Source organism: Scyliorhinus canicula, chromosome 7 (assembly GCF_902713615.1).
Source record: "Scyliorhinus canicula chromosome 7, sScyCan1.1, whole genome shotgun sequence".
Taxonomy (NCBI): domain Eukaryota; kingdom Metazoa; phylum Chordata; class Chondrichthyes; order Carcharhiniformes; family Scyliorhinidae; genus Scyliorhinus; species Scyliorhinus canicula.
The window spans coordinates 164,117,745-164,144,268 of record NC_052152.1 but is presented as its reverse complement, the minus strand read 5'-3'; the positions used below and the strand labels follow the sequence as shown (position 1 = coordinate 164,144,268).

Sequence of the window (26,524 nt, the reverse complement as noted above, 5' to 3'; positions counted from 1 at the left end):
TTTACGGCTGCAGTTTGTTCCCAGTAAAGATTTTTAACACTCCAAGATGCAACAATCAACAAATCAAAAATCTTCCCTGCCACCAATGTTCAACTAACTGGCTTGTAATTATTTGGTTTAGCTCAGGTTTACTTGTGGAAAAAAAGGCCCTTCCCACAAACGACCACAAATTCTTAGTCTCACCATTAAACCCAGCATTTCCCACCTTCACAGGGATGGGACTGGAGTTAGGCTGCGGTTCACTCATGTGTGCCTCATGGGGACAGCACGTGGTCTTTTAAATCCTGGCTGCCTCCACGGAAGTGGGATTTTAGAAGAATAGGAGTCTAGAAACCCGAGTGTGCAGAACAGAACAGTTAAGAGGGGGTGTGAACTTGGTGGATATGTTTGAATAATCTGGGTACCTCTTTAGGAAAGCAAGATATCTCTTTAGATGGTGTTCCACGGCACACTTGGGAGAGGTGTGGCACACTTTGGGAGAGGTTAGCCACCCTTGAGAGAGGAAAGGCCCTCTTTGGAATTGTTAAAAAGTTATCATGATTCTGCACTATTAAGTACAAAATCATCGGAACTGCAAAACTCTCAAAGAGCTGTCCAGCTGTCAAGAAACTATCCAGCTGTCAAGGAACAGTCAATGAACAGTCCAGCTGTCAAACCTTCCAAAGCTATCCAGAATGTGTCAAATCTGTCGAAGCTGTCAAAGCTATCCGGGAAGGTTTGAAATTGCCAAACCAATCCTGGGAGTATCAAACCTGTCAAACGACTGACCAAGGATACCAGGTGAGTAGGCATAGGGGGAGTCAGGGCAAAAGGTGGCAGGTTGCGGTCATTGGTTGACATAAGTTGGCGCTGAGTTGACATGGAGGAATGGGGCAATATGGATGAGTAACTGGGTGTGGGTATGCATGGATGAGGCATAGTATGTGGGTGTGTGTGATGGGGGTGGGGGGAAGTGAGGTGGCGAGGTCTGGAGGAATGCTTTGTCTTTGTTATTTTTTGTTCATCTTGACACGATGCCAAGGCACAGAGGCAGACCTTATGCCCAGCCTGTCTCTGCACCCGGCAGCCAGCGCATTTGTGGCGTCATCAACTGCCCCATCTCCCACGTCCGTATATCTGACCTGCGGGTGGACATTTTTGAAGCTCAGATTTTCCGAGCTGGGAAATCTCCCAACTTGCGAACCTGACCCAGGTACAAAAATCTAAGCCTGGGCTTTGAACTGGCTATTCTCTAGTCCTCAAGTATTAATACTGTATCAACTGAAACACAAAATGTATACCTTAGGGGCTCTGCTATTTCTTCTCCATTTCTCTCTGTATGTTAGGATTTGTCCACAGGAAGTGAGGGAAACTCTGCATTTTCTTAAACTGTACAAGCAATGGTCTGGTCAGTTAACCTAAAGCTTAAGCTTAAAGGAGGGCATGCCCGATAGTAATGACATGTCATCAGCATGTCTGTAGACTGCCTTCGAGCGGTTAGTTTTTTGATGCTGTTGCCAGCTAGTGTTAGGTTTCTAAGTTGACCATAGAGTAAGTTATAATTTTTTTGTCTGTTGAAATGAAATGAAATGAAAATCGCTTATTGTCACAAGTAGGCTTCAAATGAAGTTACTGTGAAAAGCCCCTAGTCGCCACATTCCGGCGCCTGTTCGGGAAGGCTGGTACGGGAATTGAACCATGCTGCTAGCCTGCCTTGGTCTGCTTTCAAAGCCAGCGATTTAGCCGTGTACTAAGCCAGCCCTTGCTGGTTTTGCAGATTTCAGAAATTTGGCCTACTTTCCAACATTGGGGGCGATTCTCCAATATTGGGGCCAAGAGTTCGCGCCATCGTGAACGCCATTGCGTTTCACGACGGTGCGAACTGGGCCCTGTTACGTACGATTCTGACCCCCATTGGAGTGCTGCTTAAAGGCATACTCAGCTTTCAATGTTCACTTGCTGCTGCCTGTTGAAGAGGACTTTGGACACACATCTGGAGGCTTTCTGCGACTGTTAACCAGGCCTTCACTAATCAACATTTATTCTGGAAATTCTCTAATGATGTCATCCGAAGAGAGTGAATGCTGCACTATTCTGCCTTATTGGAGACCATAAAATATTCATTGGGAGAAAATGAATGCTTGATCCGGGGCATTTTGTTCAGGGTATCCCTTGGCATAGAGTAGGAATGGGAGAAGAACATGAGACCAGGCAGGGTGGCAGCTGCTGTAAGAAAGGGGGCAACGGAGGGCTCTTTGCCCTCTGCAGGTACAGGTAGTCTCTCCTTGTCTGGCCCTCCAAGAACAGCAGTGAAAACCGACACATTTTCTGTCATGAAGTAGAAGTGCAAGGAGTACATATATGATATTGCTACTGATCAATACTTGCGTGTTAAATTTACAGGTTTTGCGTCGAAAGGCAGGTTCAAATTATGGTAATTAGCAATTAGCCTCAAAATCAGACCTTTAAACAAACGTGTCTTATGTACAGCTCAACCTTTGACCAAAATAACCCACAGTGTTTGCAGAAAACTGTTGAAGCAGGCAGCAACGCGGACATTCACATCCCATAAAGACCATTTTGTATTTTGTGCAATTCTGAAGGAGTCACAAAGGAATGTGTATTTTTTTTAGTGCAGTTCTGATCTTTTTCTTTTCGATTAATAAATCAATCAGTCTTCCTACCAAGTAAGGAGTTGCATTTACCCTCTTCCCTAAATATAAAAAGGCAGCAGTTACTGAATGAGGCAGGGAATCTCTGTAATTCTGAGTTAATGGAAGTCATGTAAATGAAAGATAAAAGTCATAATTAAGAGACCGAGATAAAACAATCAGACCAATATACTAAAAGTGAAGAAAATAAAGGGTTGACAACACATCCAATCAGCTCAGCAATTGTTAATGAGTTTTCCCATCATGTTTGTGAGTAACAATTCCTCTAATTTCTAAGTAAAAGACTCTGCATCTAGAACTCTTGTTTCTGGTATCAGGACAATGGGCCATAACATCCTCAGTGGGTGGGAAAAGAGATCGGACATCAAGGGAAGGGGTCAGGAGGGGAAGCTGTGGGTCAGGTCAGGAGGTGGGGGGTATAGGTTGGTTTGGCTGTGAGGCTGGGTGGGGGCTGCATCGGGCCAGGTCGGGGAAGTGGGGTGATGCTCGGGTAGGCTGAGGGTGAGCGTTGGATTGCGTCGCGGCGGCTGGTGACGGGTCGAGGGCTGGGTCAGATTGAGGAATGTAGGGAAATGTGTGCAGATGAATAGATCGGTGGTGGAGAATTCCATTGGTTGGGGTGCTTAGTTTGGGAGGGGTGATGTGCAGGAGTCCCCTGGGGCTTCGGGAATGTGGGCACAGTCCCATGGGGGCTTGGTTTGGGTCTTGAAAGTAGTGACGGTGAAGTTATGAGGTGGTTATATTTCTTCTAACATCTTCAGAGTGATTATTATTGTAAAACTGACAGAGCCATTGGAAGTTACCGATTTAAATTGCTTTGTCAGGCGGTTCCCAGCCTAATGCAATTCTCCAGCCAAACTTAGTGCTTCTCGACAACTCCTGCACAAACCCAGAGCTGGGAATCTGTGACGGATCGCCCAGGGTAACATTGGGGTAGTCCCAAATCCAAAGCTGGGGAGTCAGGATGTGATTGGCCAATGAATTCAAGCTCCACTCCAGCATTTCTAACATTATTTCAATGAAACAAATTAACTGACACCCACTGACTGGTTCATTCTACAGGGTAATGCCTTAACCAATTAGATTCAAGCTGCTTGATTTAAAACATTTCAAACAATCTATCTCCACTTGGAGAGGCAAGATTTGATCAGGAATAGTCAGCATGGCTTTGTCAGAGGAAGGTCATGCTGAACAAATCTGATTGAATTTTTTGAGCAGGTGAGCATGTGTTGATGAGGGTCGTGCAGTTTAAATGGATTTCAGCAAAACCTTTGACAAGGTCCCACATGGGATACTTATAAAGAAGGCAAATGCACATGGGATACAGGGGAACTTGTTGAGGTGGATCCAAAATTGGCTGAGCTGTAGGAGACAGAGGGTGATGACTGACAGCTGCTTTAGTAACTGGATGTCAGTGTCCAGTGACGTACCACAGGGATCTGTTCTGGGTCCCCTATTGTTTGTCATTTATGTAAAAGACATAGGTGATTATGTGGGAGGTAGGATCAGTAAGTTTGTGGATGTCACAAAGATTGACTGGTGGGTTAACAGTGAGCCTGAGTGTCTTGGGTTACAGGAAAATATAGATGGGGTGGTCAAATAGGCAGAAAAGTGGCAGATGGAATTTAACCCTGAAAAGTGTGAGGTAATGCACTTTGGAAGGAGTAGTAATGTGATAAGGAAGTATTTAATGAATGCTCCGAGGAACAGAGGGACCTTGGTGTGTTTGTCCATAGATCTTTGAAGGCAGAGGGCGGGTTAATAGGGTGATGGAAAAGACATACGGGTCACTTGCCTTTATCAATCGAGCCATAGATTACAAAAGCAGGGAGGTCGTTTGGAGTGGAGAGAACTTTGATGAGGCCACAGCTGGAGCACTGTGTGCAATTCTGGTCGCCACATTTTAGGGAGGATGTGATTGCACTAGAGGGGTGCAGAGGCAATTCACCAGGATGTTGCCTGGGATGGGACATTAAGTATTGAAGAGAGGTTGGATTGGCTAGGGTTGTTTTTGCTGGATCAGCAAAGGCTGAGGACCGACCTGATCAAGTTGTACAAGATTATGAGGGTCATGGACACGGTATATAGAATAGAATAGAACAGTACAGCACAGAACAGGCCCTTCGGCCCTCGATGTTGTGCCGAGCAATGATCACCCTACTCAAACCCACGTATCCACCCTATACCCGTAACCCAACAACCCCCCCCCCCCCCCTTAACCTTACTTTTTAGGACACTATGGGCAATTTAGCATGGCCAATCCACCTAACCCGCACATCTTTGGACTGTGGGAGGAAACCGGAGCGCCCAGAGGAAACCCACGCTACCCACGCTAGGTAGCAACTGTTCCTCTTAGTTGAAGGATCAGTTACGAGGGTCACAAATTCAAAGTGAGGGGCAGGAGATTGAGGGGGAATTTGAGGGGGAACATTTTTACCCAGAGAGTGGTGATGGTCTGGAATGCACTGCCTGGGAGGGTGATAAAAGCGGGTTGCCTCACATCCTTTAGCAATTACCTAAATGAACACTTGGCACGTCATAATATTCAAGGCTATGGGCCAAGTGCTGGAAGATGGGATTAGGTAGGCAGGTCAGTGTTTTTCACTGCAGACTCGATAGGCCACAGGGCCTCTTCTACGCTGTATTATTCTGTGATTCTGTGAATGCTTGCCACTTAACTGCCAATCACCATCAACTGGAGCATTCTCCGTCGCAAAACTTCCACTAATCATGGTTTACTTTCCAACCAATCAGCATCCTCGTCTCCTGCAGTATCGAGTTGTGTGCCCCATGACTTTGTTACTCTTACATTTATCTTGATGGGTGCAAGACAAAAAGCTTCAACAAAATGTGTTTTTTCTGCAATAGATGTTTAACTGAGGTCAGTAGGTTGGATACAAAAGGTCCCACAGCACAATTCGAAGAAGATTTGGAAGTTCTCCTAGAGTCCTGGCCAATATTTATCTCCTAATTGTATCATAGGATGGCACGGTGGTGCTTGTGGTTAGTACTGCTGCCTCACAGCGTCAGGGACCACGGTTCGATTCCGGCCTGGGCACTGTCTGTGTGGAATTTTGTTTTCTTTCCCGTGGTTTTCACCGGGTGCTCTGGTTTCCTCCCACAGTCCAAAGACATGAAGGTGAGGTACATTGGACCATGCTAAATTGCCCCTTAGTTTGTGTGTGAGTGTGGTTATGCTTGATGTGGTATAATGCCCTAGGCGACAGATACGTGACCTGTTCAGGAATTAATTAGCGACAGAAACAGGCGATAGTCTGCCCTGAGAGTGTGAGATGGTAGTGATCAATCAAATATTGAATCTGGCCATTTATCTCACTGGCGTTTGTTGGGAATTGTTAACTCTCTCTGTACGAATTGTCTGGTATGTTGCTGGGTGCCACAAAAAATTATAAGCTGCATCTTAGTTAGTTCATATCCAATTGATGAAATGTCCAAGTACTAATCTTGAAAACATGGGGGACACAAGATCAACTGTAACTGAATAACACTAACATCTGGAATCTTTTCGGCAGTAATATCAGATATTATTGAAGAAAACTGATCAATTAATAGATTCTGATTGGCAAATTATTCAAGACAGTCCAAAGTAGGCATCAGATATGCTAACATTCATCTGCAATATCAATATCGGAAACCTTGGGGGGATTCACCGCTGGCGGGATTCTCCATTACACCAGCAGCGCACTGACGCCCGCAGGTTTCCAAGCAGCGTAGGGTGGCCACAATGGGAAATCCCATTGGCAGGTGGCAGGAATGGAGCGTCCCGTTGCCAGGGAGGGTGCGCTGCCGAGAAACACGCGGCTGTCAGTCCGGAGAATCACGCCCCTAATATTGTGAGTACTTTGAAACATCAAACTGCTCCCCTACATTAGCTTAGTTGCAACATTATGTTCAGAAGAAAATATCGTAAAATTAGCCCTCTTCCTGGAAGAATTAGAAATGTTAATGCCAGTGATGGATGCCTTTTTACCAGCAATAAATAGGGTCATTTTCTGTTTTTGGTTTACGAGCATGAAAGTTAATTAGAAATGGAGGAAGTAATAATATTAAAGGTTGGGCCCTTACATGAAAAGATGCTATATCCTCACGATCCAGGGGTCTTGTAACGTGCATTTTACCAGCAACTTGATCAATACTGAAGACCTCCATGGGTGGCTGGTCAGCACCTGGTCCAGTGATACTGTATCGGATCTGGATCTCCCGGTCTTTATCTGAGCGAATCTGAAATTAAAACATTGTGAAATATTAGCAGCTTATCAAAAGTATAATTAGGTGATATTATTAAATGACTGTATTAGGTGACTATAGTTGAGAGGCAGTCAAGTTCTTAATACAAATTTTTTACAAAAAAATATTTCTTGGAAATGGCCAGTGTCGTGACAAAAAATTCACCAGCTGAATTGATTTTAAACTTAATAATATTTGGAGATCATAGGTAAATTGACCAAAACATTGTCCTGGATTTTCAGAGACGTGGAGACTCCACGATGTATCCAAACTGGCAGATGGAGCTTGCGTCCAGATGTGCTGTTCCCATTTCCGGCAGAAACTATTTTTGCCCTTTAGGTGTCAGGAAATAGGTGAAAGTATTTTACAGTTTGTAGCATCTTTAAGAAGATTAGCGAGATATTGTGAAATTGATAAACCAGTTGATACTCTTCGAGACAGACTGGTTTGTGGAGTTCACGCTCCTTTCATGGGCATGGTCCCCCTTGGGCCCTTACTCTTGGCAGTGCCCCCCTGGAATAAACCTAAGGTGTAAAAGTTCAGGGCCGCAGTGACCTTGACGGCCACTGGCAGCAGGTATCCTCCTTCTCCACGTGGTGCCAGGTCTGCGAGGACTGGTACAGGTGCCACACCATCTCCTCATTGAGACGAAGCCCACTGCGACACACGCTCTCCGTCATCTGTTCGAAAAACCAGCGACGCCTGTACAGTTTAGGCCGTTGCTGGCCTCCCCCTCTGGTTCCCTCCCTGGCCTGGTGGGTGGCCGGGTCCTCAGGCTGTGGGGCGGGGCGCTGCACATGGGTCGCTGCCTTGAGCCTCTGTTGACAAAACTGCTGCCACCTTCTCCGACGTCTGACCCCCTTGCCTGCAGCACTGTGAAGGCAGCCTCCGAGGGGTGCAAGATATAATCCACCCCATGTAATATCTGTAAGGAATCGGAAAGGATGTGAGCCTGAAAACCAGTGGTCTCTTTCACCCCACTATACTCGATTTCCCCATTGCTCCCTGCTCCCAGCACCTACCCCCACATTCCCTGCCATCCAACATGCCCTGCCCATGCATTCCCGGCCACAGTGGGGTCCACTATATCCCACACACGCGTACGAAATGGCACCTGGACCAGGTGCTGGCCCCCTCCCTGGTACACGCACCCACCCTCTGGTCATAGAAACGTTCCCAGTGCTGGGGCCCAGCGCCTCTGTCTGCAGATGTTGGCCGCTGCGCCCGTGATGTTACTTCCCACAGTGTTCAGGCACATTATCCAGGCATCATGGTCTAATTGGGATGTGAGGCAATAACACCAAAATGCTACATGGCCCATCTACCCACGGGAATCTACGTGGGAGGTGTGAAGTGCGCACTTAACTACGATTGCCAATTCTCTTTTAAAAATAGCCTTCAGCTGCCTGGCCCAAGGCCTCCACAGTCAATGGGCGTTATGGGCGGTCAGTGGGACAGAAAGGCAGGGCCTGGGATTGTCCCCGTTATGGGTAAACATGATCCAGGGGGTGGCATGGTGGATTCGCAGGTGCAGAGACACCCGCTGCCCCCTACCTGAGCAATGGGCAGCAACCCAAGTGCCCCTGGGTTCACTGCCCGGGATTAAAGATGGCTGCTCATCTCCTCAAATCCCCATAGCAGCCATTCTGCCAGTTTCAAGTTTTTAAAAAGGTGTACTAATGAGAGCCTGCATTACTGCTTGCTGGGGAGGCTGTAGATAAGGGGGTTGTTCCCGTTAATGGTGTGAAGATTAGCTTTAATTGGTTTCTCACTGTGCTGCGGCGGGATTCAGTTCTCGCCAACGGGGACAGGCCAGTTAGATCGCAAAGTGATCGGTACCTGGCACGATCCCGATTTTGGCCTCTCCCACGATCTAACGGCTGCCTCGCACTCCCGCTCAATTGCGACGCTGCCGTTAAATCGCGCCCCAAGTGTGGTTAGATAGTGGTGGGGAACTCGCCGACAAAGCCGGGGGGAATCTCCTAGCAAACCCTGCCACAAATGACACTTAGTAAAGTTTCCGTTAGATTACACCCAGTGTGACTTAAACAATAAATGACTACGCTTCCCAGCTATAATCCAGCAAACCCAACCGATGCTGCACTTATTGTGACCAACAGATGATGGAAATCACACACACACACACACACACACACACAAAATAACACAATGATATACACTCAGTCAGAGATACACAGAGAGAAAACTTTTCTGCTTATATTTGCTCTCGTGCATAAGTTGCAAGTGCAGCTTTTTTAGGTAGGAAGGTTAAAAAATTTTGAAATTGATGCATATGTAAATCTTGCAACACCCATTGTGTCTGTATATTTCTCATTTTTTACATGTACCTGTTCCCCTATTTCTTTTCCTCGGCTTATTCTGGACTTAACTCTGCTTTCTTAACTGCAGTGAGTTGATGTTGGATTTGATTCTGAAAGCACAGACATCCTCTGGTATCTCACCCTCGTGTGACCTTAACAATGATGGTTAGCCCAAACCATCCTTTGCTGCTTCAACAATGACCTTCCTTCCATCATAAGGCCAAAGACTGGGGTTGCTGACTGATGATCCGGTGTTCAGCTCCACTCTCAATGCCTTGGGTAATGAAGCACTCAGGCCAGCTTGCAGCAGGATCAGAATAACACACTGACAGATGGCAGGTAACAACTGCAACATATAAATGCCAGCTAATGACTATCTCAAACCCGCAAAAAACTCTTCTCTCTTTAACCCTCAATAGAAGCACCATTGCCAACATCCTAACAGATAAGTTTACCAGAATCAAAAAACTGGGGCTTCATCTGTTGCTGGGATGATGTTTAATGTCCAACAGACAGATCTAATCATGCTGCTTCCACTCGCCTACTGAAAGTGGCAAACTCCCACAATAATTCCACATTCACCCCCCCGGTGGGTTCCATGGTGGCCACAGGGGTGAGGGGTAAGGGGGGGGGGGGGGGGGGGGGGGGGGGGGGGGGGGGGGGGGGAGAGAATTCAGCGTGAGTCCAAAAACCGCTTTCACACTGCCGTGAATGTCCTGTGGGATCTTTCACCGCTGCCCCCCATAGTGAATTGGGAATCTCGCTGGTGGCCGACGTGAACTGATTTGCATCCCGCTAATACGATGGAACAATGTGGTGTACAGAAGTCAGGACTTGCCTGAAGAATGTCTCGGACTATCACCAGAGTTCGAAATGGAAGCTACGAGGGACCCTGTACCCCGGAACACCACAGAATTGGGTGAAGAGAACATTTATCAGGTGGATCTTCCAGATTAAGTGCCATTGAGGCGGTATATCTTCCTGCCTCAAAGTATTCCAGGAGATTAATCTTCTTTCTTCAATGGCGATGCAGTAATGTTGAGTGTCTTTTCAATTTGGCAGCATTGTGGTAGCTGACCAGACCCCCAACAGTGTTTAGGATACTGGACCAAAACCCCAATATTTTATTTTAGTTTTGAAAGACTGTGGGGAACGAATTACGTCCTCTCTCCAGGAGTAATTTCACGAAGAAATAAGGATATGGAATATTCAAACAAACGTCATTACTAACATAGAATTCTTTAACATCACACCAGAAAATAGCTCACGATTACCCCTTAACTACTATCTTCATTTCCACTCAAACAACAAGAAATACTGGGCGCGATCTGACTAATCCCTGGGCGGGATTCGCTGTCGGGAACGACCCCACTATCTAATGGCATTCTGTTTGTTTTTAGTGTCCCAGTGGGGAACACCCCCCCCCCCCCCCCCCCAATCCCCTGAGGCCGCTCTCAGTATCATTTCCTGCAGTGAGGAGCTCCAGCAAGCGGAGAGGCTCTGTGCAGGAAGAGACTAGGATGCCAGCTTAAAATGATCTCCCGGTCTCTTGACCCTCCCCAATGCAACACCCCTCAATGCCAAAACTCACCTATAAGGGGGTCAATCAAGCCCCCGTGCACCCCACTTCACACAGGCAGGGCATCTCCTGGCCTAATCCCGGCAAAGGCAAAATGCCAACCTGGCACACAGGCAGTGCCCTGCCCAGTCTGGCTGTGCCACCTGGTCATGCTGGCAATGCCAGGCTGGCACCAAGGTGGCACTGCCAGTGGCCCAGGCTGGTAATGCCAGGGTGCCCGGCTGGCAGTTCCAAGGTTCCTCGGTGGCACCAACAGTGCCAGAGTGCCAACCTGCCCAGGTGCCGACCACACAGGGGCTTCTGATCACCTGGGAGGTAACCCAGGTACCGTTCCACCTACTCCCCGTTCGTGGGGACCAGTACTGAACGGCACCCAGCCAGGGTCTTCTCAGCCATGCATAGATGCCGGGTGGCGGTTATGTGGCGCAAGCACGGCTAAGTGGGTTCTGAAGCGCACCCCTCCATATTATGCCCATCGCCTCTCACTCTCTCATTCAGTCACAGATTATTGCATTCCCGTGCGATACTGGGTCCTTCAACCCTATCACTGATGATGTATCTCCAAATAAAACTTAATATTGGTCTTGCACTTCTTGATCCAACAACAGTCAATGGCATTGTCTGATACATTGGATTCTGTAAAGATATCAAGAATTCTACCATATTGGGCTACTTGCTTTGTTGGTTTACTGTCTTGAGGCTGACATTTCAGGTACACATGACGAACTGCACTCGCTTGTCGAGGTACCAAATCAATGGTCTCTCCTCCAGGGATCAGTGCTAGCATCACTTTGTTTAAATCTGTTTTAAGAAATTAACAGGTGACAAATTCATCTCTGCTGCCAATGCCTTTGCCACTCAGGTTGGTGACTTACCCATCCCTAGAACCACACTCACTATTATGTTTCATAACATGAAAGTACTGCCTGAAATCTTCAACCACCTGGAGCAAAGACTGTTTTCTTTTTTCCACTTGGACAACGTTTGTGCCTTGTGAACTCACAATCGTTTTAAATTATCTTCTTAAACATGATACTCACCCAGTTACCCTTTGACTGGGCACTAGCTTACAGACACCACCCACTGGAAACTGAGAGCACACCCCTCCATATTATGCCCATAGCCTCTCACTCTCTCTCATTTGGTCACAGATCATTGCATTCCCCCTTTGATGTGACCATCAATTCACGCAAAACAAGGAGTTGAAGTAAACTGTGGCTTTAATCGACTAGAACACTGGTACAGACGCGGACTCCAGGAGCATGTCTTCTGGAGCTTCGTTCCTGTGGGTCGATGAAGGGGGAATGGGGGGGCGGGAGGGGGTGCGGGTGCCATGTAGGGGTGGGGGCACTGGTCAGCGTAGGTTGGGCGGGGTAAGTTGGGGTGGCGGTGGTAGTGGAACCTGTGGGTGCCAGGTCCCGGAGGGAAACAGTATCCTGTTGGCCGTCGGGGTGTTCTATGTATGTGTACTGGGGATTGGTGTGTAGAAGCTGGACCCTCTTGACCAGGGGGTCGGACTTACGGTTCCTGACGTGTTTGCGGAGTAGGACGGGGCCCCGTGTCTTCAGCCAGGACAGAAGCAAGGCCCGGAGATGGAATTCCTGGGGAAAACAAACAGGGTGTCATGCGAGGTCTCGTTTGTGGCCATGTAAAGGAGGGACCTAATAGAGTGGAGTGCGTCGGGGAGGACCTCCTGCCAGTGGGAAACTGGGAGTTCCTAGACTGTAGAGCCAGGAGGACGGCCTTCCAGACCGTCGCATTCTCCCTCTCCACCTGCCCATTTCCCCGGGGGTTATAACTGGTAGTCCTGCTCGAGGCGATGCCCTTACTGAGCAGATGCTTATGCAGTTCGTCGCTCATTAACGACGAGCCCCGGTCACTGTGAACATACGTGGGGAAACCAAACAGGGTGAAGGCACTACGTAGGGCTTTAATGACGGTGGCGGCAGCCAGGTCGGGACAAGGGATTGCAAAGGGGAAGCAGGAGAATTCGTCAATGACGTTGAGGAAATATGTGTTGCGATTGGTGGAGGGGAGGGGCCCTTTGTAAACGATTCTGAGGCGCTCAAAGGATCGGGATGCCTTTACCAGGTGGGCCTTATCTGGTCAATAGAAGTGCGGCTTGCACTCCGCGTAGATCGGGCAGTCCCTGGTCATAGCTCTGACCTCCTCAGTGGAGTAGGGCAGGTGGCGGGCCTTGATGTAGTGGAGAAGCCGGGTGACACCCGGGTGGCAGAGGTCATCGTGGATAGACCGGAGTCGGTCATCTTGCGCGCTGGCGCATGTGCTGCGGGACAGGGCATCTGGGGGCTCGTTGAGCTTCCCAGGACGAAATACTATATCATAATTATAGGTGGAGAGTTTGATCCTCCACCTCAAGATCTTAATCTCTATCATTCTTAATTTTGCCCCGCTGTGTATTATCGAACATGAAGCCTACCGATTGTTGGTTGGAGACGAGGTTAAACCTCCTACCAGTGAGGTAGTGCTTCCAGTGCCACGTGGCTTCCACGATAGCTTGGGCTTCTTTTTCGACTGAGGAGTGTCGAATTTCAGAGGTGGTGAGGGTATGTGAAAAAAATGCTACTGGCCTGCCTGCCTGATTGAGGGTAGAGGCGAGGGCGACCTCTGACGCATCGCTCTCCACCTGGAAGGGGACGGGATCATCCACCGCGCGCATCGTGGCTTTGGCGATGTCCGCCTTGATGCAGCTGAAGGCCTGGCGGCGCTCGGCCGCCAGTGGGAAGACGGTGGCCTTGATTAGTGGGTGGGCTTTGTCCGCATATTTGGGGACCCACTGGGCGTAATAGGAAAAGAACCCAAGGCACTTTTTCAGGGCCTTGGGGCAGTGGGGAGGAGGAGTTGCAGGAGGGGGCTCATACAGTCGGGGTCGGGTCCTAGAACCCCGTTTTCCACGACGTAGCTGAGGATGGCTAGTCCGGTTTACCGGAAAACGCATTTCTCCTTGTTGTAAGTGAGGTTAAGGGTTTGGGCGGTTTGGAGAAATCTCTGGAGGTTGGCATTGTGGTCCTGCTGATCATGGCCGCAGATGGTGACGTTGTCCAAATATGGAAATGTGGCCCGCAGCCCGTACTGGTCCACCATTTGGTCCATGGTTCTTTGAAAGACCGAGACCCTGTTTGTGATGCCGAAGGGGACCCGGAGGAAGTGGAAGAGGTGGCCGTCTGTCTCAAAGGCCGTGTAGTGGCGGTCCCCCGGGCGGATTGGGAGCTGGTGGTACGCAGACTTCAGGTCCACCGTGGAGAACACCCGGTAGTGTGCGATCTGGTTAACCATGTCTGCGATCCGGGGAAGGGGGTACGCATCGAGATGCGTGTACCGGTTTATGGTTTGGCTGTAATCTACAACCATCCGGTTCTTTTCCCCTGCCTGACGACTACCACCTGAGCTCTCCAGGGGCTATTGCTGGCCTCGATGATCCCCTTCCACAAGAGTCGCTGGACCTCGGACCTGATAATAGTCCTTTCTGAATGCTATACTGCCTGCTTCTGGTGGCGACTGGCTTACAGTCAGCGGTGAGATTTGCGAAGGGTGGGGGAGGGTCGACTTTTGGTGCCGCGAGGCTACATACGGTGAGTGGGTTAGGGTGCCGCCGAATTTCAGAGTTAGGCTCTTGAGGTTACATTGGAAGTCCAGTCCCAACAGGAGAGGAGCGGAGAGGTCGGGGATTACATATAACTTAAAATCGGCGTACCCAGCGCTCTGTATTGCTAGGGTTGCGGTAGTGCACATCCGGATCTGCACCGAGTGCGACCCAGAAGAGAGGGAGATGGTTTGGGAATGAGTAGCGTCTTACGATGTCTGGATGAATACAGCTCTCCGTGCTCACGGAGTTGAACAGGCAAGGTGTTTCGTGCCCATTTACCCGGACGGTCAACATGGAGCTCCGGAGGTGTTTGGGTCGCGACTGATCCAGGGTGACCGCGTGAGTTGCGGGTAGCCAGCGTGGTCGGAGGTGCTGGGGTGGTCCCAAGATGGCTGACTCCGTCAGTCGCACGTGTCGGGCAGCGTTGCAGGTGGCGGCCAAGATGGCGGCCCCCGTCGGTCACACGTGTTGGGCGGCGAGGAAGATGGCGTCCAAGTTGGCGGCCCCCATGAGTCGCACGTGGCGGGCCGCATGGGCGAGAATGGCCAAGATGGCGGCCCCCATGAGTCGCACACTTTGTGTGGGCTTGGAGATGGCTGCCCCTACGGACAGCACGAGGTTGATGACGCGTACGGAGTCGTAGCCGGCAGGCAAGCTGCTACACTGCGGGATCTGCGGGCCTATGAGTCTAAGGGTCTGGCCTGTGATTGAGGGTTTGGACATGGCCAGGCAAACCTTAGCAAAATGTCCTTTTTTCCCGCAGTCGCTGCAGTTCGCGTTCCGGGCCGGGCAGCGCCTCCTGGGGTGATGCTGGCCGCAGAAATAGCAGGGTAGCCCCCCGGGTTGGACGGGCAGCCACACGGCACAGGCCTGGGGTACTCTTTGGTCGGGGATCCATGAGGGGGTCGCATGATCAGACGGGAACGCGTTGAGGCTTTGGAACGCAACGTCTAGGGAGGAGGCTAGCTTTACCGTCTCTTCCAGGTCTAGGGCACCCTTCTCAAGTAGGCGCTGTCTTACGTAGTTGGACCTGGCTCCAGCCACGTAGGCACCCTGGACTGCGAGGTCCATATGTTGAGTGGCCGTAACGGCCTGGTAGTTGCAACTTCGTGCAAGGACTTTGAGGTCGCGTAGGTACTCCTCCAGTGCTTCCCCGGGGCATTGGCAGCGAGTAGTGAGTAGTTGCTGCACGTACACCTCGTTCACTGGCCTTACATATAGACGCTTCAGCATCACAAGGGCGTCTGCGTATGTGGAAGCTTCCTCGAGTTGTACAGAGATTCGATGGCTCACCTGGGCGTGGAGGCGGCTCAGCTTCTGATCGTCGGAGACGGAAGGCGAGAAGGAGGCTGCGAGGTAAGCCTCGAAACAGCGGAGCCATTGCGAAAAAATCCCTTTCGCCTCCGCGGCTTGCAGGTCAAGTTCCAGTCGGTCAGGTTTGAGGGCCGATTCCATTGTGGTGTTGTAGTTGATTAAATTGATGCGACCATCAATTCATGCGAAACAAGGAGTTGAAGTGAACTGTGGCTTTAATCGACTAGAAAAGTGCCTGCCTGCGACTGCTCTGCTACTGAGAGCCGCCTGCAGGGCTACTGCTCCTTATACCTCCCCTCAAGTGGAGGAGCCAGGGGCGAAGCCCACAAAGGCACCGACATGATACATCACAGGTAATACCTTACAATGGTCCATAGGTGGAGCCCTCAGGGCAACAGCATGGTACAGTTACATACATGGTGAATGGTTAATGCAATACGTTCACCACACCTTTGTATTTGTTCACTAGGCTGGCAAGTACTCAACTTCATGCTCCAATGCATCTTGTGTCAGGCACATTGCATCCTACTGTCCTCACATTTTACCCAACCTATGCAACATGATTGATTGAAACATTTAAGATCCTGAAAGGTCTTGACAAGGCAAATGTGAAGAGCTTATTTCCTCTTATGGGAGAATCTAGTACTAGACGTCACTGCTTAAAAATAAGGGGTCGCCATTTAAGACTGAGATGAGGAGAATTTCTTTCTCCGAGGGTCACAAGTCTTTGGAACTCTTCTTCAAAAGGCAATGGAAGCAGATACTTTGGATATTTTTAAAGCAGAGCTAGAGAGATTCTTGATATCAACAAGGTAAAAGGTAATTGGGGTAGTTGGGGATGTGGAGTTAAGGTTACAATAGAATCAGCCATGATCTCATTAAATGCTGGAGCATGCTCAAGGGGCTGAATGGCCTAGTCCTACTCCTGATTTGCATGCTTGTTATGTAACATGGCTGTGTATTGCCATCATCCAGATGCAGCAGCAGCAAAATTGGTGAATCAGGTTGACCATTCAATCTGATATGTTCTTTCTATCAATATGGTCAAACCTTCTGGGAGTATTCAACATAGTTCAGCTCGAGAATGAAGTTGGTTTTCATTCTACTCCTTACTTAACAAAGAACCAGATAATCCTGTTAGCTTTCAAAACAAATCTGCCGCTTAATAGTCAGATCAATAATAAGCCATAATACTCGCAATTATATAATTTGAATGAATGCCAGCTGAGCTCTATAATCTGTCCTCATGCCTCTGCTAGGAGGTTATGGGTTCAAAGCCCAATCCATACTGTAAGAGTAGATAGTTCAATGAAGCGCCGAGGGAATACTGTACTGTCACAGAAATTTGGGCCGAGACAGTAAATTGCAGTTGCAGCTGCCTGTTTAGTTTGATGTAAAGGATCCAATGATGCAACTCAAAAAAAGTGCAAGGCATTCGTTCTTCTGGTGTCCTGACCAAAAAGACCAATATCACCAAAAATGAATGGTGTGCTTATTCAATGTTCATGGGATCTTGCTGATTACAAATTGGCTGCAATGTTTACTATGCATATGACTGAATGTTTTGAGGACTATCTACATTTAATTTTGTTCTTTATAACTTTTTAGTTAAAGTGTGTTTGTTATTCCTTACCCAACATATAGACATTTTTTTATAATCTTTATTTTCACAAGTAGGCTTACATTAACACCGCAATGAAGTTACTGTGAAAAGCTGCCACATTCCGGCGCCTGTTCGGGTACACTGAGGGAGAATTCACAACATTCAAATTACCTAACAGCAGGTCCTTCGGGACTTGTGGGAGGAAACCGGAGCACCCGGAGGAAACCCACGCAGACACGGGGAGAATGTGCAAACTCCGCACAGACAGTACCCAAGCTGGGAATCGAACCTAGCACTCTGGCTCTGTGAAGCAACAGTGCTAACCACTGTGTTACCGTGCCGCCCATGGGCACAATATAAGATACAATCATAAGAAATAGGAGCAAGATATTTAAACACCAGACATAAATAATAAAACTTTGAGTGCCATACTATTCTGTGTTGGCACTGCTCTGCGGAGTCTGATATGCCCGAGTAAATGCCTGAAGCGTGCCAGTGATGTCATTACGATGCCAGCTTGCTATGATTTATAGCATTCTATTTCCTGTTGAAACAAACATTCTTCGTCCAGCTGTTCCCAAGCTCCAGTGATTTTATGTGGTTTTCAATAAAATTCAAATCATTTTTAAAGAATCCATTAAAATAAATCACAAGGAGAGGCTTGTCAGCTTCTGTGGTGTGTGGGTGTGCAATGACATCACCAGCGATGAAAGCTCAAGACACTTCCATTGAGTGGCAAGTCCTTCAACTAACAGGAATAGAATTTCATTTCAAAATGTCGCTAGTAGAAAAATACCAAATTAAATCAACCTAATTGACCGAACATTCAAGAAAGCACTGGAAGTAAACCATCAAAAATGGTGAATGCTTACAGCAGGCTGGAAATTCATATCTCACACCATTGGCTCTGAAGACTGAGACCAGCTTGGAGTCCAGTCAAACCAGCTTTGCATAAATGCTCCAATCTCAATCCCTGCTGATTTTCTGGCTCCATCAGTGTATCAGACTGTACAGTACTGTTTGCTCCTGGTAGGGAGACCTATGATGGCAAGTGGGGTGTGTGGGGGGTGGCCAGAGATGCCAGATAAAGTACAGTCCAAAAAGTCTTCAATGGCAGAACAGACAAAGATAGGCTATCCATCTCACCAACTGCGAGGGTTGAGAAAAGATACAAAGGTAGGGTGGTCCTGGTTCGAAAGATCACCAATATCTGACCTACAATCCAGTCAAGATCATAGAACATACAGTGCAGGAGGAGGCTATTCGGCCCATCGAGTCTGCACCGAACCACTTAAGCCCTCACTTCCACCCTATCCCTGGAATCCAACAACCCCTCCTGACCTTTTGGACACTAAGGGCAATTTAGCATGGCCAATCAACCTAACCTGCACTTCTTTGGACCGTGGGAGGAAACCGGAGAACTGGGAGGAAATCCACGCAGACACGGGGAGAATATGCAGACTCTGCACAGACAGTGACCAGCGGGGAATCGAACCTGGGACCCTGGTGCTGTGAAGCCACAGTGCTAGCCACTTGCGCTACCGTGCTATCATGCGGCCATTAATGCCCCACATTAAATAAAGTCACAAACAGGCTTTTGCCAAGGTCCATTTTGACATTGCCGCCCTCATTGAGACTGGCCTTCACCTGAAGAAGCACGGGGAAAGAACATTTTTAAAATTCATTTGGCGAGGCCAACATTTATTGTCCATCCCAAAATGCCCTTGAGAAGGTGGTGTAGGTACACCCACAGTGCTCTTAGGGAGGGAAAAGGTGGTACCATTATTCAAAATAATAACTTCTCGGAGGCCGTGTATCACAAAGGTCTGACTTAACCTTTCGAAGGTGATTGCCAAAGTCATTGTACACATTTCTTGCACATCTAGCCACTATGAGTGTGCATTCATCACTACTAAGAACCTTTTGACGAGGTAGGGACTGGTACAATCCATATGAAATCTCGTCTAAGGGCGTCCGAGCCATTTCCCAGGGATGCATTGAGCCTCAGGTGGCAGGTCTGTTGTGACTGGCAAAAATCACAATGCTGGACCAAATTTTTCATTTTGTTGCCGATGCTTGGCCACCAGATGTAGCTCCTGGCCAACATCCAGGATGCACGCAATGTAGTTCTTGTAATCGCAGATCTCTTACCACAGGTGGTATCACCACCTGGGACCCCCTACTTCTCACGGAGTAATCCCAATAACGCTTTGTGATCAGTAATGATGGTTAAAATGGCGACCATAAACATATTGGTGAAACCTTTTCACACCTTGCACTACAGCCAGCCCTCTTTTCAATTTGCGAATATCTTCTTTCTGCATCGGTTAACGTCGAGGAAGTGAAAGCAAAAGGTCGATTGGTGCTGTATTCTATTTTCTAGGATGGCTCCTGTACCATAGTGTGAAGCATCACATGTTAAGATTATCTGTTTATCTGGGTCAAAAAGAACTAGTAAATTGGACGATTGTAAAGCCAGCTTAACCTGTTGGAAGGCTTGTCTTTACAATTCCTTCCAGTGCCAGCACTGATACTTTTCCAAGAGGTAGTGCAGAGGCTAATGTTGTTACTAAGTTTGGTATAAGTCAGTTGTAATAATTGACCATACCCAGAATCGATTTTAATTCCGCAACTTTTATTGGTGCCGGCAGCAGGGTAGCATAAGTGGATAGCACTGTGGCTTCACAGCACCACAGTCCCAGGTTCAAGTCCCCGCTGGGTCACTGTCTGTGAAGAGTCTGCACGTTATCCCTGTGTGTGCGTGGGTTTCCTCCCACAGTCCAAAGACATGCAGGTTAGGTATATTGGCCATGATAAATTGCCCTTAGTGACCAAAAAGGTTAGGAGGGGTTATTGGGTTACGGGGATAGGGTGGAAGTGAGGGCTTAAGTTGGTCGGTGCAGACTCGATAGCCGAATGGCCTCCTTCTGCACTGTATGTTCCATGTTCTAAGCCCTCTGATTTCTTTCATCTTTTTTTCTAAGGGGTCACACCTTTGGCATCAACATTAAACCCTAAATAAGGTGCACTTTTCCCATTTTCGGTCTTATACTTGCATCTCTAAACCACTTAAAGACTTCCTCCTGGCTGACCAGATGTTCTTCATGCGAACTCCCCATCACCAGGATGTCACCCAAGTACACCAGGACTTTGCAGCAAATTCTCCATCATTGGTTGGAAGATTGCCCATGCAGATGATATGTCAACGGGCAACCTTGTATCCTTTTAACAGTCCCTTGCTCAGTACATATCTTCTTGAAACTTCATCTAGCTCAAGTTGTAGGTAAGCATGGCTCAATTTGAGGTTTTTATATGTTAGGGCACCCCCGCCCCCATCACGAGGTTTGCGTAAAGATCTTCTATTCTCTGCATTGGATACCTGGCAAATTCAGCCACTTGGTTTATGGTGAATTAATAATCCCCACAGATTCTGATGGCATAATCAGGTTTTACCATGGGAACAATAGGGACCACCCATTTGGAGAACTACACTGGCCTTATGATTCCTAATTTCTCCAAGCGTCTCAATTTGGCTTTAAATTTCTGACTGTAGTGTGTATGTAATGGACTGAGCTCCAAAGGATTTTGGTGTGGATTTGGGGCTCACATAGATTTTGGCCTTTGCCCCTTGTATCTGGCAGAGGCCATTTGAAGAATTTCTTTGTATTTGCATAGAATCTCTTGAAAAGCACCATCAGTTATTTTAAAAAATTCCTGCCAATTTAGCTTTATCTGTTATAGCCAGTCCCACCCCATGAGACTTGGCCTTTGACTATCCACAAGAATCATGGATAATTCAGCAGATTGGTGTTGATATGACACCAGTGCAGTTGTGTTTCCTAATATATTTAGGTGCCACCGTATAGGTTGCGAACTTAGCAGCCGTACTGCTTAACCTCAGGGATTGGACTCTGCCTCATGGTTACTTGTAAATGTATTGTCCGGGCAGCACGGTGGCACAGTGGTTAGCATTGCTGCCTACGGCGCTGAGGACCCGGGTTCGAATCCCAGCCCTGGTCACTGTCCGTGTGGAGTTTGCACATTCTCCCCGTGTCTGCGTGGGTTTCGCCCCCACAACCCAAAAAGATGTGCAGGTTAGGTGAATTGGCCACGCTAAATTGCCCCTTAATTGGAAAAAATAATTGGGTACTCTAAATTAAAAAAAAACAAAAAAAAAAGTAAATGTATTGTCCCACCACAATGGCAGAAGTGCCTGTGGGAGCCTCCATACTCAACGGTTGACCATTCATCATCAGGCCTAGCTCAATGTGAGGCATCTTATTCAACGTAACCATGTTTAACTTACAAATCTCGAATACTTCCTCAGAATCTTCCTCTACTTTATGCACTGGGTGTGTCAGGATGTATCTATTCTTAAACTGGGTGCACCCTGTCTAGCTCAGCAATGTGCGAGAATGTGGCCCTTCCTGTTACAATTGAAGCAAGCAAAATGTTTGCAATGGCACTTGCTCTGAGGCTGATCTCCCAGACACATTTGTAACACTCATCAAAATTCTTATGCTGACAGCCCATTTTTCTCTTTTTCCCTTCTCTTCTGTGCACCCGGAATCTTTGTTCAGCCTCCTCTGTGCCAGCCGCTCGAGGTCCTTGTTGGCAGCCATTTCCTCCAGGGTTGATTCATCTCACCTTCCTGCACACACCGTAACTCAGAAGTGCCCTTTTCAGCACATTCGGTGGCTTGAGTTAACTTTATCGCTTTATGCAGGGATAATTTTGTTTCTGCTAATAGTTCCTTTTGTCCGGTGAGATTGTAAGCACCACAAACCAAATGATCGCATACCAAGAGTAAGATAGAGTATGAGAGTAAACTTGCTCAGAATATAAAAACAGACAGTAAAAGTTTTTACAAATATATAAAACAAAAAAGAGTGGCTAAGGTAAATATTGGTCCTTTAAAGGATGAGAAGGGAGTTTTAATAATGGGAGATGAAGAAATGGGTCGGTCTTCACAGTGGAAGACACAAATAACATGCCAGCGACTGATAGAAATGAGGCGATGACAGGTGAGGACCTTGAGAGGATTGTTATCACTAAGGAGGTAGTGATGGGCAAGCTAAGGGGGCTAAAGGTAGACAAGTCTCCTGAACCTGATGGAATGCATCCCAGAGTGCTAAAAGAGATGGCTAGGGAAATTGCAGATGCACTAATGATGATTTACCAAAATTCACTAGACTCTGGGGTGGTTCCGGTGGATTGGAAATTAGCAAACGTGACACCACTGTTTAAAAAAGGAGACAGGCAGTGAGCAGGAAATTATAGGCCAGTGCGCTTAACTTCGGTAGTAGGGAAGATGCTGGAATCTATCATCAAGGAAGAAATAGCGAGGCATCTGGATAGAAATTGTCCCATTGGGCAGACGCAGCATGGGTTCATAAAGGGCAGGTCGTGCCTAACTAATTTAGTGGAATGTTTTGAGGATATTACCAGTGCAGTAGATAACGGGGAGCCAATGGATGTGGTAGATCTGGATTTCCTGAAAGCCTTTGACAAGGTGCCACACAAAAGGTTGCGGCATAAGATAAAGATGCATGGCATTAAGGGTAAAGTAGTAGCATGGATAGAGGATTGGTTAATTAATAGAAAGCAAAGAGTGGGGATTAATGGGTGTTTCTCTGGTTGGCAATCAGTGGCTAGTGGTGTCCCTCAGGGATCCGTGTTGGGCCCACAATTGTTCACAATTTATATAGATGATTTGGAGTTGGGGACCAAGGGCAATGTGTCCAAGTTTGCAGATGACACTAAGATGAGTGGTAAAGCGAAAAGTGCAGAGGATACTGGAAGTCTGCAGAGGGATTTGGATAGGTTAAGTGAATGGGCTAGGGTCTGGCAGATGGAATACAATGTTGACAAATGTGAGGTTATCCATTTTGGTAGGAATAACAGCAAAAGGGATTATTATTTAAACGATAAAATATTAAAGCATGCCGCTGTGCAGATAGACCTGGGTGTGCTAGTGCATGAGTCACAGAAAGTTGGTTTACAGGTGCAACTGGTGATTAAGAAGGCAAATGGAATTTTGTCCTTCATTGCTAGAGGGATGGCGTTTAAGACTAGGGAGGTTATGTTGCAATTGTATAAGGTGTTAGTGAGGCCACACCTGGAGTATTGTGTTCAGTTTTGGTCTTCTTACTTGAGAAAGGACCTACTGGCACTGGAGGGTGTGCAGAGGAGATTCACTAGGTTAATCCCAGAGCTGAAGGGGTTGGATTATGAGGAGAGGTTGAGTAGACTGGGACTGTATTCGTTGGAATTTAGAAGGATGAGGGGGGATCTTATAGAAACATTTAAAATTATGAAGGGAATAGATGGGATAGATGCGGGCAGGTTGTTTCCACTGGTGGGTGAAAGCAGAATTAGGGGACATAGCCTCAAAATAAGGGGAAGTAGATTTAGGACTGAGTTTAGGAGGAACTTCTTCACCCAAAGGGTTGTGAATCTATGGAATTCCTTGCCCAATGAAGCAGTTGAGGCTCCTTCATTAAATGTCTTTAATTAAAGATAGATAGTTTTTTGAAGAATAAAGGGATTAAGGGTCATGGTGTTCGGGCCGGAAAGTGGAGCTGAGTCCACAAAAGATCAGCCATGATCTCATTGAATGGCGGAGCAGGCTCTCGGCCATTTGACAAAGTCCTGCTACAAATGCAGAAATAGTCTCCCCTGGGTTCCTGATGGCCGAATATGAATTTATAACTTTGCAATATGACAGAGGGTCTGGGGTTGTAATGCTCTTTCACTAATGGCACTAACTGTCCAAACAGTATTCGGAACCTCTGGAGTTTAAACTTCCAGTGAGGTTATAAGTCTGGAGTCTGCATACCTTAAGCAAGATAACTTTTTGTTTGTTTGCCCCAGTCATCTCATTAGTAGTAAAAACATACCGAGGCCTCTTAATGTATTGGCCCAAGTCTTCAGTCTCCTGGTCAAAAGAATCACGTTTTCCCTTTGGAGGCATTATACTTCACTCACTGTTACTGCAGAAGCCATGGGCGGGAAATCCGCAGGCGTGAGTGCACTGGAGAAATGGAGGATCCCTCCAATGGAGAATCCAGCCCCACTTCTCTTTTCTTTTCTGGAGATCACCGATGGCACCCCTTCCCCTCAAATTCTGAAGCTCACGATTATAGTCCAATTGACTCTCGTTGGCAATGTAATAGTCTGAGGTATCAACAAGGAGGCTGCTCAAATCGCAAAGTGATTTATTCAAAAGAACAAAGAAAAGTACAGCACAGGAACAGGCCCTTCAGCCCTCCAAGCCTGCGCCGACCATGCTGCCCATCTAAACTAAAATCTTCTACACTACCTGGGTCTGTATCCCTCTATTCCCATCCTATTCATGTATTTGTCAGGATGCCCATTAAACGTCACTATTGCCCCTGCTTCCATCACCACCTCCGGCAGCATGTTCCAGGCACCCACTACCCTCTGCGTAAAACAACTTATTTTGTACATCGCCTCTAAACCTTGCCCCTTGCACCTTAAACCTATGCCTCCTATGACCCCTCAACCCTGCGAAAAATTCTCTGACTATCACTCTGTCTATGCCCCTCTTAATCTTGTAGACCTCTATCAGGTCGTCCCTCAACCACCGTTGTTCCAGTGAGAACAAACCAAGTTTATTCAACCTCTCCTGATAACTAATGCCCTCCATACCAGGCAACATCCTGGTAAATCTCTTCTGCACCCTCTCTAAAGCTTCCACATCCTTCTGGTAGTGTGGCGACCAGAATTGAACACTATACTCCAAGTGTGGCCTAACTAAGGTTCTATACAGCTGCAATATGACTTGCCAATTTTTATACTCAATGCCCCGGCCAATGAAGGCAAGCATGCCGTATGCCTTCTTGACTACCTTATCCACTGTGTTGCCCCTTTCAGTGACCTGAGGACCTGTTCACCAAGATCTCTCTGACTGTCAATACTCTTGCGAGTTCTACCATTCACTGTATATTCCCTACCTGTATTAGACCTTCCAAAATGCATTACCTCACATTTGGCCGGGTTAAACTGCATCTGCCATCTCTCCGCCCAAGTCTCCAAATGATCTAAATCCTGCTGTATCCTTTGACAGTCCTCATCGCTATCCGCAATTCCACCAACCTTTGTGTAGTCCGCAAACTTATTAATCAGACCAGTTACATTTTCCTCCAAATCATTTATATATACTATGAATAGAAAAGGTCCCAGCACTGATCCCTGCAGAACACCACTAGTCACAGCCCTCCAATCAGAAAAGCACCCTTCCATTGCTACTCTCTGCCTTCTGTGACCTAGCCAGTTCTGTATCCATCTTGCCAGCTCATCTCTGATCCCGTGTGACTTCACCTTTTGTACCAGTCTGCCATGAGGAACGTTGTCAAAGGCCTTACTGAAGTCCATAGAGACAACATCCAGTGCCCTACCTGAATCAATTATCTTTGTGACCTCCTCGAAAAATTCTATCAAGTTTGTGAGACACGACCTCCCCTTCACAAAACTGTACTATCTCTCGTCAATACAACCACTTGTTTCCAAATGGGAGTAGATCCTGTCTCGAAGAAATCTCTCCAGTAATTTCCCTATCACTGACATAAGGCTCACTGGTCTGTAGTTCCCTGGATTATCCTTGCTACCCTTCTTAAATAAAGGAACAACATTGGCTATTCTCCAGTCCTCCGGGACATCACCTGAAGACAGTGAAGATCCAAAGATTTCTGTCAAGTCCTCAGCAATTTCCTCTCTTGCCTCCTTCAGTATTCTGGGGTAGATCCCATCAGGTCCTGGGGATCTATCCACCTTAATATTTTTCAAGAGGCCCATCACCTCGTCTTTTTGGATCTCAAAGTGACCCAGACTATCTACACACCTTTCTCCAGACTCAAAATCCTCCAATTCCTTCTCTTTGGTGAATACTGATGCAAAGTATTCATTTAGAACTTCGCTCATTTCAACTGGGTTCACACATAGATTCCCTTCCCTGTCCTTCAGTGGGCCAACCATTTCCCTGGCTACCCACTTGTTTTTTATGTACGTGTAATAAAAAGCCTTGGGATTTTCCTTAACCCCATTTGCCAATGACTTTTCATGACTCCTTTTAGCCCTCCTGACTCCTTGCTTAAGTTCCTTCCTACTTTCCTTATATTCCACACAGGCTTCGTCTGTTCCCAGCATTCTGGCCGTGACAAATGCCTCCCTTTTCTTTTT

General features: G+C 47.4%; 1 protein-coding gene across 2 annotated transcripts in view; it reads right to left on the bottom strand.

Annotated features, from left to right (window-relative positions):
• LOC119969494 (cadherin-4-like) overlaps nt 1-26,524 on the bottom strand; it is an 859,326-nt gene that overhangs the window by 218,989 nt on the left and 613,813 nt on the right. For both annotated transcript variants that reach the window (XM_038803180.1, XM_038803181.1), the window contains one exon: nt 6,738-6,893. In XM_038803180.1, the coding sequence (XP_038659108.1) occupies nt 6,738-6,893 (156 nt within the window). The remainder of the gene's footprint in view (nt 1-6,737; nt 6,894-26,524) is intronic.